The sequence below is a fragment of the Nematolebias whitei genome, chromosome 15 (genome assembly GCF_014905685.2).
Source record: "Nematolebias whitei isolate Nwh7 chromosome 15, NemWhi1, whole genome shotgun sequence".
Taxonomy (NCBI): Eukaryota; Metazoa; Chordata; class Actinopteri; order Cyprinodontiformes; family Rivulidae; genus Nematolebias; species Nematolebias whitei.
Genome location: NC_056512.1, coordinates 32,004,756 through 32,018,372, shown reverse-complemented (window position 1 = coordinate 32,018,372; position 13,617 = coordinate 32,004,756). Strand labels below are relative to the sequence as shown.

Below are 13,617 nucleotides of genomic sequence, written 5' to 3'. Positions count from 1 at the left end.
TACCTCTGCATGTCAGACAGGCCCCCTCCCTCTTGGTTTTCAAGTCCCGTTTAAAAACTCACTACTATTCAGTAGCTTTCAACACCAGAGGATTTGTGTTTTGAACCTGTATGCTCCACACTGGTTTGTTGTCATATTTATTATCTGCATCGTTTTTATGTCTATATTTTTGATTTACTTCATTTTGTATATTGCTTCATGTGCTGTCTGTTGTTCTGTCTGTACAACACTTTGGTTGGCCTTGTAGCTGTTTTAAGTGCTCTATAAATAAAATGGTATGATATGGTATGGTATGGAATATCTTGCAAAAAGATCTGAAGCTCTCGACCTTGACCTCTCTAAATGGCTTCAAACATCTGTTAAGTTCCTGGCAAAAAACAATGTAGACACGTTCCTGTTTTAGTATTCTACATCGCCTTACAAGCTAGCTGTTTTTTTTTTTGTTTGTTTTTTTCACTTTTAATGCCATTTTCTTTCACTCTATCTTCTCAATTTGTATGTTTAAATTTATGATCGTCTACTGTTGTATTTGTTGTCCACTGTTGTCATCACTGTTTGTTAGAATCAGGTCTCTCTTATATCACCGAGGCCCATTGGGATTAACCTGTATAAATAAATTGAATGAAAAAACAGCAACCAGAACATAACAACTTTACGACAACAATTTTATATGGTGGAAATTACAAAAGCATCTGATAATGTACCCATCTCTTCTTTGAACCGTCTGTAAATAATTGAAGTATCCATCAATGTAATTACTGTAGAAACCAGTTTTCCTTTAATTTTGTGCAGTGGAAAAGGAAATTTTTGCGGAAAATGATCAAGTACCACAAATTAAGAAAATAACTTGTTTGCAATACTGGGATTCTCTTTTTTCTGAAGAGTCCAGATCAAACTATTGTGGTAAGAATAATTTTCATCTCAAGATACATCGTGCATTTTTGACAGGATTCATCTTTTTTTTTTCAATGCCTTGTAAATTTGCCCAGTGTCATAATAACACACCATAAATATTGTTTAATTTTTGCAATAATATAAACAATTATAATATTTATAATATAGATATGTGAATATTATGACATATTTATTATTTATATACTTATAAATATGAATAAAATCTCTTTCCCTCACTGGAGAAGAACAGCACACAGTTTTTGGGTTTAGGTGTGAGAGTAAAGCCCACAACTGGTGTTAAATGCACTTCATCTACTGAGACACCAGGTGGGGGAGTGAAACAAAAAACGCTGAAGAAGAGAGGTGAAGAGGAGGAAGATCTCCATTTTAGCCAGATTCTCCAAGACATGACCTGCGACCTGCAAGAAAATGTGAAAAGTGTTAAATTAGATCTTGTGTGAACAAACATTCACAGTCTTCTTCTTTCAGCTTTTCCCTCTTCAGGGGTCGCCACAGCGAGTCATCCTCCTCCATCTCACTCTGTCCTCACTCCATCTCCATGTCCTCTTATCCACACATCTCCTCTTTGTTATTTTCTTGGCAGCTGAATTTCTAACAATCTACCAATATACCCACTGTCCCTCCTCTGGACATGTCCAAACCATCTCAGTCTGGCCTCTCTAACTTAGTTGTTCAACCTGTGCTGTATCTCTGATAATCTCATTCCTAATTTTATCCATCCTTGTCACTACTAATGAGAATCGCAACATCTTCATTTCTGTCACTTCCAATTCTTTCTCCTGTCTTTTTGTCCATGTCTCTGTCTCCAGACCACACAACACAGCTGGTCTCACCACAGTCTTGTAAACTTTTCTTTTGACCTTTGCTGACACCCTTTTGTTACAAATCACTCCTGAAACTTTTCTCCATCCACTACATTCTGCCTGGACTCTCTTTTTCACCTCTTTACCACACTTCCCATTATCCTTGACAGTTGACCCCAAATGCCTGATGATCTTTTATTATTTGCATTTATGTAAGATTATTATTTTTAAAACAAGCAACATTTTTGTGAAAACTGAACCAATGTGAGCTGCTGACCTCATTAATGAAATAACCCTGAAAGGTGGCATCTTTGCTTGTAGTGTGAGAAATGACAATTGGAGTAATGTTTGCAAATCTCTGTGTCTCATGGAGAACAGCATCAGTGTACGGCAAATCCTTCCTGTCCTCCAAATTTTGAAGCTGCCGCCTTCCAACCACTCTGCTCAGCTCCTCCTGAACGTGATCTGGATGAACATTAGATAATAATAACAATATAAATTGTTGCAATATTTGACGGGCCCAATATGAGGTTTTTACCTTGAATATGAGGAAACTTGACCATATAAAGGAGACTCCTCTTCAGAGTCGTAGATGTGGTGTCAGTTCCAGCTGCAAATAAAGTTGCCACACTGTACACCAAGTTATCATCATGGTAGTGTGAATTTCTGATACCAGATTCCTTGCGACAGACACAAAGAAGATGGAAAAAACTTGTTGATCAACAATGACATCATGCAAATGGACTTGTTGAAGTTTAATTGCTCACCTCCAGATGTTTCTTATGAATCAGAAAGGCATCAACAAAGCATCTGCACAACTCAGGGTTCAGAGTTTCCTTCAGATCTACTATCTTCTTCCAAGCATCTGCCTTTCCATCTTCTACATTCTTCATAACATTCTTCCAGTTTTTAAAAAAAGGGCCCAGCCATGGCATAAAGTTGTAAATCTTGAAATAATCATATTGCAAATTTATCAAAGTATATACCGGTATGTATGCATATGTGTATGACCGGTATGTATGTATATAGTATTGCTTATTTCATTCCTTTATTCATTCATTTCAAAGAAACAAAATAAACTAAACAAATTCTTCAAAAAGAAAATAAACATGTAATGTAAAGGAAGCAGAAATTAAAAAAAATTATTATAATATCTGCCCCTTATTTAAAAAAATATATAAAATAACTTTAAACAAACAACAACTTAGGGTTGAACATCTCCAAAGTGAAAACAAAAATATTGGGCATCCTTCACTTGGCACCATATTTTCACAATAATTTTAATTTATGTACTGTATGTATGTATATGTGTATGTATAATACAGGTGCAGGTCATAAAATTAGAATATCATGAAACAGTTGATTTATTTCAGTAATTCCATTCACAAAGTGAAACTTTCTATATCACAGTAGTCCCTTGCTACTTTGCGGTTTATTTATCACGGATTCGCTCTATAGCGATTTTTCAAAATAAGATTGGTCATGACACACAATTTGCCGATTGATGGATGAGCCACACGATTGGCATGGAATTTTTAGTTAAAATAAATTCTTTAAAATTATTTAGCACCAGCTGCTCCTTTGTGCAGCCCACAACTGTAGAAAAAGCTTCCTCCAGTGCCACTGTGCAGCCCTTACTGCAGGATAAACTTCCTCCTGCAGCTGAACAGCTGAACAGCTGATCTGCGTGCGGAGAAGTGGGCATGGCCGAGAGCGCTTGCAGGTGGCTGAGAGCAGCGGAGGCAGAGAGAGGGAAATCATGACATTCTGTGCTCTTTTAGAGTGTTTAGAGTTTAGAAACATTGTTTAGAATATTGCAAGAGTGTGGGAAGGGCTTAAAACACCTTTATATCTATATACATATATAACTACTAAAATAAACTACTACTTGCTACTTGTACTACTATTCCTACTTTGTGGTTTTTCACTTATTGCGGGTCTTCAAAGTACGGATCCCCTGCGATAAATGAGGGACTACTGTGTATTAATTCAATACACACAGACTGATATATTCCAAATGTTTAATTATTTTAATGATTATAACTGACAACTAATGAAAACCCCAAAATTCGGCTTCTCACAAAATTAGAATATTGTGAAAAGGTTCAGTATTGAAGACACCTGGTGCCACATTCTAATCAGCTAATTAACTCAAAACACTTGCAAAGATCTTTAACTGGCCTCTCAGTCTAGTTCTGTAGGCTACAGAATGATGGGGAAGACTGCTGGCTTGACTATTGTCCAAAAGACAATCATTGACACCTTGCACAAGGAGGGAAAAGCACAAAAGGTCATTGCTAAAGAGGTTGGGGTTCATAGAGTTCTGTGTCCAAGCACATTAATAGAGAGGTGAAGGGAATGAAAAGCTATAGTAGAAAAATGTGTACAAGCAATAGGGCTAACCACACCCTGGAGAGGATTGTGAAACAAAACCCATTAAAAAATGTGGGGGAGATTCATAAAGAGTGGACAGCAGCTGGAGTCAGTGCTTCAAGAACCACCATGCACAGACATATGCAAGACAAGGGTTTAAGCTGTTGCATTCCTTGTGTCAAGTCACTCTTGAACAAGAAACACAGTCATAAGTGTCTTGCGTGAGCTAAAGACAAAAAGGACTAGACTGCTGGTGAGTGGTCCAAAGTTATATTCTCTGATGAAAGTACATTTTGCATTTCCTTTGGAAATGAAGGTCCCAGAGTCTGGAGAGGCACATAATCCAAGTTGATTGATGTCCAGTGTCAAGTGTCCACAGTCAGTGATAGTTTGGGGTGCCATGTCATCTGCTGGTGTTGGTCCACTGTGTTTTCTGAGGTCCAAGATCAACGCAGCCGTCTACCAGGAAGTTTTAGAGCACCTCATGCTTCCTGCTGCTGACCAACTTTATGGAGCTGAAGATTTCATTTTCTAACAGAAAGCTACCAGTACCTGGTTGAAGGACCTTGGTATCCCTGTTCTTAATTGGCCAGCAAACTTGCCTGACCTTAACAGCATTGAAAATCTATGGGGTATTGTGAAGAGGAAGATGCGATATGCCAGACCCAACAATTCAGAAGAGTTGAAGGCCACTATCAGAGCAATCTGGGCTCTCATAACACCTGAGCAGTTCCACAGACTGATCGACTCCATGTCACGCCGCATTGCTGCAGTAATCCAGGCAAAAGGAACTGCAACAAAGTATTGAGTGTTGTACATACTCATACATTTTATGTTCATACTTTTCAGTTGGCTAACATTTCTAAAAATCCTTTTTTTTATTGGTCTTAAGTAATATTCTAATTTTCTGAGATACTGAATTTGGGCTCCTCTTGAATCGTCACCTCATCGTGGTGGAGGAGTTTTTGCGCCTGAATGATCCTAGGAGCTATGCTATCAAGAGCAATTATAATTGCCACTGGTAGAGTCTCCCAAGTCAGATTGGTCCTAGGTGACAGGCCAGACAAAGAGCAATTCAGAAGATTTTTATGGAAAAGACAAAAGAAGGAACTCAGTGTCCCTTGCCCTGACGTAGGTTACCGGGGCCCCACCCTGGAGCCAGACCTGGGGGAGGGGCTCATTGGTAAGCAACTGGTGACCGGGTTTCTACCCATGCCCAAAAGAGCAGCATGAGTTTGTCTTCCTGTGGACCCACCACCTACAGGAAGGGCTATAAAAGTTAGGTGCATGATGCCAAGGGCAGTGGCCAAAGGCAGGGACCTTGGTACTCTGACCCTGGCTTAGCAAAGCCGGCTGTTGGGACATGGATGTAACCTCTCTGGTGGGGAAAGAGCCTGAGCTTGTGTGTGAGGTTCAGAGGTACCAACTAGATATAGTTGGGCTCACCTCGATGCACAGCATGGGCTCTGGAACCGATCTACTTGAGAGGGGCTGGACTTTATTCCACTCTGGAGTTGCCCATGGTAAGAGGTGTCGAGCTGGTATGGGTCTACTTGTAGCCCTCTGACTTGGTGCCTGTGTGTTGGAGTTTTCTCCGGTAGATGGGAGGTTGGCTTCCCTTTGCCTTTGGGTGGGGGACGGGCTCTAACTGTTGTTTGTGCCTATGCACCAAACTGCAGTTCAGAGTATCAGGCCTTCTTGGAGGCCAGTAACGGTCCGAGGTTCCTGAGTGGTAAAGGTTCTCCCCTGAACTTGTAAACATTTTCCCATATATTGGCCCAATGGGGCGTGTGGATTAATATTTTTCTACTTTTGCTTATCAAAGCCTGAGGATTAATATTTTTCTATTATTGCTCATCGGAGCTTACGGACTTATAACTCTCCATTTCATCTTATCAGAACTAGGAGTTACAACACAAATTGGATTGTCAATCCTGTAGACACCAACAAGCAATTAATAGGAATCCCTACAAGTAATGTATGGATTCTTAATTATCTATGCTGCAATGTAAATGGATATAATCACTGTTGCTGAATTGTTGCTATAATCCCTGTAAATCATTAATTAAATGCAACGCATGAGAAATTAACAAAGTTCTGAATCATTATTGTCACCATCTCATGTTCATGAATCCTGGATGCCTGGTTTAACTCTATTATCATAAAGGAGGTTTTAAATGGTTTTCTCAGTTGCAAATATTAAAACAATACCCTTGAATCCTAGTCCTGGATTCTAAAAAGTACCATATCGGTGAGAACTGCAATATACAAGGAGGATGAGTGACTGTCAATGCGAGTTTTCCTGTGGATGATTACTCAACTTCTACTACTACAAAGTAGGTTGAATGAACTACAGGGTGAGATAAGGGGTGAGATAAGGGTGTGGCTCTTAGACCGAGGTCGATAAGTCTGGGTGAATCATCTTCTCATACAACCTAGGATGAACTAGTCTAAAATTACTCTGAGAAATACTCAAGTTACAGATATTGTTCATTATACCAGTTAGAGGAGAGGCTGCAGTGGAGTTTTGGCCATAACCAATGTGGTAGCTCAAATAGATAGAAAGACACTGTTTATGAGGAAATAAGTTTACTCTTTATTCTGCTTTTACCAGCTCAACATGAATCTGGCTTCTCTGAAAATACTGAAAATGGTCACAAATGAAAAGTTAAAGGGGAATGAAAATGTATAAAAATAATTAATGTTTACTCTGAAAAAGACATGGGGCCAAAATTAAATGTCACTAAGCTGTTCTTTATTGCTGTGGAAACAAACTGTGCTGTGGACAAAGCTATAATCTGTAATTACTCTTCAATACACTCAATTATTGCCTATGAATGTTTATCTGTAAATAAAAATAACAGTGTGTCATTAAGGCAAGAATATTATCTGAACTGGTGTCTTGCTAAAGCCAATCCAGCTCTTTAAAACCACTTTTCGACTAGTGACTAAATTAATATTTGTACCTGTCTGTGTTCAGTGTTCACTGACGGAGGATGTGGAAGTCATCCAACACCACACTTCCCTCCTCACTGACGAATGACAGCACACAGCTCATGAGGCAAAGGAGGAATGGTGAAACCAACGGCTGTTGTCAAATCCAGTTCATCTTCTGAGACTCCAGTTGGGGGTGTGAAACGAAAATGCTGAAGGAGGGAGGTGAAGAAGAGGAAGAGCTCCATCTTAGCTAAACCCTCCCCGAGGCACACCCTGCGACCTGAAAGAACAAAGCGGCTCGGGAGTTTAAACCCAACCATATCTGAGCAAGTGGGAATAACCTCTAACATGTATTAAATATGAGAAACATCGTTTTCATAACTGCAGAAAAAGGCAAGAAGGCATCTCTCTTGATGAATTGACCCTCTTTGTCCAAGAAATGAGAAGAGCTAAAGGTGTGAGGGCTCTCCCATTCACTCTCATCATGCAGGACAGAGGTCAGAAGAGGAAATACAACCGTGTTCTGAAGGCAACACAAGAGCAGATTTATTACTTAAAGCCTTTTCTTTCAGTCAAAGGTAAATTAACAGAGAGTTGCCAACCTTCTTGATAAAGTACCCCTGGAAGGTGACATCTTGACTGGTTTTGTGTGGAATAGCCGTGGGAGCGATGCTCGCCAGTCTCTGTGTCTCGTGGATCACAGCATCAGTGAATGGAAGGTTTTTACGATCTTCTACACTAACTTCTCGGCTTCCGATCACTCTGACCAGCTCCTCCTGGACCTGGTCTGCAAAACCAACATCTTTGTTAAATAACTTTTATCTGGTTTCACACAAAACATGGTAGCTGTGCTGAACTGTACTGTGTAGGTCACAATGGTTGTGGCTATAAAGCAAACCTGACAATTTTAACGGGCAGCACGGTGGCGCAACTGGTAGAGCTGCTGCCACTCAGCGAGAAGGTCCTTGGTTCAAACCCCGGTCCAGGGGCCTTTCTAGGTGGAGTTTGCATGTTCTCTCCGTGCATGCGTGGGTTTTCTCCGGGTACTCCGGTTTCCTCCCACAGACCAAAAACATGCATGTTAGGCTGATTGTTAACTCTAAATTGTCCCTAGGTGTGAGTGAGAGAGTGAATGGTTGTTTGTCTCGTTTGTCTCTATGTGGCCCTGTGATGGACTTGCGACCCGTCCAGGGTGTACCCCGCCCCTCGCACAGTGATTGCTGGACATGGGCACCGGTGACCCCCGTGACCCAAAATGGAATAAACGGGTAAAGATAATGGATGGATGGATGGGCAATTTTAACATTTGCTTTACAAAAATTATCTGAAGTTGTGAATTCTTCACTCTAGGGTATTTTAGAGTCAGAGTTTCTTTATTGTCATTCGCACCTCATGTGGTTCATGTGGTGGAGCGAAATTATGTACACAGGGTCCCAGTTACATCCAACAATAAAATGTAAAAGAAAAATAATGATAACATCTAAGATATGAACTAAGAAAAACATCAACTAAAAATACACTAAGCACTAATAGCATAAAAACATTACGTCGAACAGCAGCACGAACATGAGCATGAGTCTGTGTGAGCAGATGAGCACGCATGAACACATCAACATTGAAACAGATCAGCAGCAACATATTTCAAAGGACCGCAAAAAAAAAAAAAAAAACTTTATCAGGTCTCTCTTGTAAATGAGTCCTCGGGGCTCCGTGGGATTTATCTGTCTAAATAAAGGTTGAAGGAAAAACATGATGTGATTTTTTCACAGTGATTATTCTGGTTAGAGATTCATGAGTCTAACAGCCTCAGGGTAGAAGCTGTTCCTCAGTCTAGTGGTTCTACACTTAATGCTCCTCAACCTCCTTCCTGAGGGGAGTGGGGCAAAAAGTGTGTGTGCTGGGTGAGTGAGGTCCTTCATGATGCAGGTAGCCCTCTTCCTGCTTCTGGAGGTGTAGATATCTGTGATGGTGGGGAGGCTGACTCTGACAGTCTTCTGTGCAGCCTTCACCACTCTCAGCAGAGCTTTTCTTTCTGCAGCTGTGCAGCCTCCATGCCACACGTTGATGTTGGAGCACAGGATGCTCTCCACTGCACACCTGTAGAAGGAGGTGAGGACTGAGCTTCACAGACCAGCTTGTCTCAGCCGCCTAAGAAAGTAGAGTCTCTGATGAACTTTCTTGATCAGGCTGGTGGTGTTGTTGCTCTAGCTGAGGTTGTCATTCATGTGTACACCCAGGTACTTGTAGCTGGAGACCACTTCCACCGCAGATCCTCTTATGTTCAGGGGGGTGTAGATTTTTTTGTTCCTTCTGAAGTCCACAATCATCTCCTTTGTCTTCTTCACGTTGATGTGAAGGTTATTCTCTTTGCACCAGCTCTCCAGGTGTTCCACCTCTTGCCTGTAGCTGGACTCATCATTGTTTGTGATGCATCCCACCACCGCTGTATCATCTGCAAACTTTACAAAGTGACAGCCTGGATGGGTGTGTCCATCAGGGTTTCGGGGATCATGGTGTTGAAGGCGGATGTGAAGTCCACAAAGAGCATACGGACGTAAGAGATTTTCTGCTACAAGTGTTTGAGCGCAGTGTACATCACAGACGAGATGGCATCCTCTGTTGATCGGTTCTCACGGTATGCATACTGATGAGGGTCCTCGTTGATGTTGATGGTTGTTTTGATGTGAGTCATGACCAGTTTTTCGAAGCATTTAGCGACTATCGGGGTTAGGGCCACTGGCCAATAGACATTCAGACCAGTCACTGTAGAGCTTTTTGGGACTGGGATGATGGTGGCAGTCTTCAGGCAGGTGGGAACTGTCTCCAGGGTAAGTGAGGTGTTAAAGATGTCTGCCAGCACCCCGCAGAGCTGATCGGCACATTCCTTCAACACTTTTCCGGGGATGTTGTCTGGGCCAGTTGCTTTGTGCGACTCAGACCAGTGGTCATTCCGTATGTTGAGGGAGTATCAGAGAAACTGAGACATTTATTTTCTTAATATAACGTCCCAGTGGCTTTTAAACCCCAAAATACATTATGGCAAAAATTGGTTCATCCCAAAGATCCATTCCCCCGGCACAAACAGAGTAATATTGTGTATGCTGTTCAGTGTCAGGAGGGCTGTGATCAGTCTTACATTGGGGAAACTAAAGAGCCACTGGCCAAAAGGATGGCCCAGCGGCCAGCACAGAAGATCAACATCATCAGGCCAGGACTCTGTGGTCTACACTCATCTCCAGGCCAGCGGTCACTCTTTCAGGGATGAAGATGTTCACATCCTGGACAGGGAGGCACGATGGTTTGAGAGAGGAGTAAAGGAGGCCATCTTTGTGAAAATAAATCGTCCATCATTAAACAGGGGTGGAGGTCTCCAGGTTCAACTGTCCCCCTCTTACACTGCTGTTATTGCTAGTATCACTCAACCCCCTGTGAATAGTAAACAGCCATCAGTGTGCTAATGATCCATTGTTAGGCTGATGGTCCTTCTTGACCATGTGAGCAGCTGGTTTTGGTTGTCAGCAGCAAACTGGTTGATCCACTCTGAGAAGGTGCTATTTAAGAGACTGAGCTGAATACAGCACCTCAGACTGAGGAAGTGTCTCGGATGAGAGACGAAACGTTTCTATATTTTTTTGCTTTGTTTTGTTTTTTGGTTTTTTTGAATGTCCAGAGGACCAGATTGAACTTTTTTGGGCTTTTTCATTATTGTGCATTCATTAAAGTTTCTTTATTGTCTTTCGCATCACATGTGGTACATGAGGTGAAACGAAATTGTGTACTTAAGGTCTTGGTTACACCCAAAAATAGCAAAAATATAAAGTATAAAAAAAGACACAGTATATAAGGATCTAAGATATACACTAAAAACACTAAACATAACACTAAAAGATCTAAGATAGACGCTAAACAGTAAAAATGTAAAATAATATGGTATTTTAAACAGCAGCCAGAATATAACTTTACAACAACAACTTTATATGGTGGAAACTACAAAAGCATATGATAATGTACCCATCTCTTCTTTGAACCATTTGTAAATAGTTGAAGTATCCATCAATGTAATTACTGTAGAAGCCTGTTTTCCTTTTATTTTGTGCAGTGGGAAAATAAACTATGGCGGAATATGATCAAACACCACAAATTAAGAAAATAACTTGTTTGCGATACTGGGATTCTCTTTTTTCTGAATAGCCCATACAAAACTATTGTGGTAAGAATGATTTTGTTCTCAAGATATGTCGTACATTTTTGACAGGATCAAGTTTTTTTCATGTTCTTGTAAATTTGCCCAGTGTGATAATAACACACCATAAATATGGTTTAAATTTTGCAATAATAATAACAATTATAATATAGATATGGCAGCATGGTGGCGCAACTGGTAGAGCTGCTGCCTCTCAGTGAGCAGGTCCTTGGTTCAAACCCCCGGTCCAGGGGCCTTTCTGGGTGGAGTTTGCATGTTCTCTCCGTGCATGCGTGGGTTTTCTCCGGGTACTCCGGTTTCCTCTCACAGACCAAAAACATGCATGTTAGACTGATTGGTAACTCTAAATTGTCCCTAGGTGTGAATGAGAGAGTGAATGGTTGTTTGTCTCATTTGTCTCTATGTGGCCCTGTGATGGACTTGTGACCCGTCCAGGGTGTACCCCGCCCCTCGCACAGTGATTGCTGGACATGGGCACCGGTGACCCCCGTGACCCAAAATGGAATAAGCGGGTAAAGATAATGGATAGATGGATGGATATAGATATGTAAATATTATGATATATTTATTATTTATATACTTAAAAATATTAATAAAATCTCTTGCCCTCACTTGAGAAGAACAGCACACAGTTTCTGAGGTTTAGGTGTGAGAGTAAAGCCCACAACTGGTGTTAAATCCACTTCATCTACTGAAACACCAGGTGAGGGAGTGAAACGAAAATGCTGAAGAAGAGAGGTGAAGAGGAGGAAGATCTCCATTTTAGCCAGACCTTCTCCAAGACATGACCTGCGACCTGCAAGAAAATGTGAAAAGTGTTAAATTAGATTCAAGATTCTTTGTCATTCCACCACATGTGGTGCATGGATGGAACAAAATTGTGTAAACAGGGTCCCAGTTACATCCAACAAAATATTAAAATGTAAAACAGTAATAAGATCTAAGATAGGAACTAAGAGAAATGTTACTAAAAATACAACAAGCACTAACAGCACAAAAACAATATGCCAAACAGCAGCACGAACATGAGTCTGTGTGAGCAGATGAGTATGAATGAACACAGCAACATGAAACAGATCAGCAGCAACACAATGTGATTTTTTTCACAGTGATTATCCCTGTTAGATATTCATGAGTCTAACTTCCTCAGGGTAGAAGCTGTTCCTCAGTCTAGTGGTTTTACACTTAATGCACCTTAACCTCCTCCGGGAGGGGAGCAGGGCAAAAAGTGTGTGTGCTGGGTGAGTGGGGTCTTTCATGATGCAGGTGGCCATTTTCCTGCATCTGGAGGTGTAGATGTCTGTGATGGTGGGGAGACTGACTCCAACAGACTTCTGTGGAGCCTTCACCACTCTCTGCAAAGGTTTTCTTTCTGAAGCTGTGCAGCCTCACAGATCTTGTATGAACAAACATTAACAGTCTTCTTCTTTCAGCTGTTCCCTCTTCAGGGGTCGCCACAGCGAGTCATCCTCCTCCATCTCACTCTGTCCTCTGCATCCTCTGTCCTCACTCCAACTACCTCCATGTCCTCTCATCCATACATCTCCTCTTTGTTATTTTCTTGGCAGCTGCATTTCTAGCATCCTTCTACCAATATACCCACTGTCCCTCCTCTGGACATGTCCAAGCCATCTCAGTCTGGCCTCCCTAACGTTTTCTCCCAGTTGTTCAACCTGGGCTGTACCTCTGATGATCTCATTCCTAATCTTATCCATCCTTGTCACTCCTAAGGAGAACCTCAACATCTTAATTTTTCCACTTCCAGTTCTTTCTCCTGTCTTTTTGTCAATGCCACTCTCCAGATCATACATCATAGCTGGTCTCACCACTGTCTTGTAAACTTTTCCTTTGACCTTTGCTGACATTCTTGTGTGACAAATCACTCCTGAAACTTTTCTCCATCCACTCCATCTGGTCTGGACTCTCTTTTTCACCTCTTTACCACATTCCCCATTTACCCCAAGTACCTGATGTCCTGCAATTTTGTGACCTCTGCTTCTTGTACCTCACTGTTCCACCTGCCTCCCTCTCATTCACACATGTACTCTGTCTTACTAAGGCTGACTTTCATTCCTCTTCTTTCAAGTGCATACCTCCACCTCTCCAAGTTCTCTTCCACCTGTTCCCTGCTCTCACCACAGATTAGTGTCATTTGCAAACTTTATAGTCCATACCTTAACAGTCTTGTGTCTAAAAAATTCAAAATTCATTAGCTCACCTACAGAAAAGGGCATGAAGGCATCTTTCCTGATGAATTTACCCTCATCATCCAGGAAATGACAGGGGTTGAAGCTGTGTGGGCTCTCCCATTCACTCTCATCATACAAGACAGATGTAAGGAGAGGACAAACTGTTGTTCCCTGCAGGTAAATCAAGCCTTAGGTT

At 41.3% G+C, this 13,617-nt stretch overlaps 1 protein-coding gene across 1 annotated transcript in view; it reads right to left on the bottom strand.

Annotated features, from left to right (window-relative positions):
• Window positions 1-13,617, bottom strand: part of LOC119421166 (cytochrome P450 2K3-like) — a 29,071-nt gene that overhangs the window by 4,176 nt on the left and 11,278 nt on the right. The window contains exons 5-7 of the mRNA XM_037688553.1: window positions 2,486-2,665; window positions 2,257-2,398; window positions 2,000-2,183 (exon numbers count right to left, since the gene is read on the bottom strand). Of these exons, the coding sequence (XP_037544481.1) occupies window positions 2,000-2,183; window positions 2,257-2,398; window positions 2,486-2,665 (506 nt within the window). The remainder of the gene's footprint in view (window positions 1-1,999; window positions 2,184-2,256; window positions 2,399-2,485; window positions 2,666-13,617) is intronic.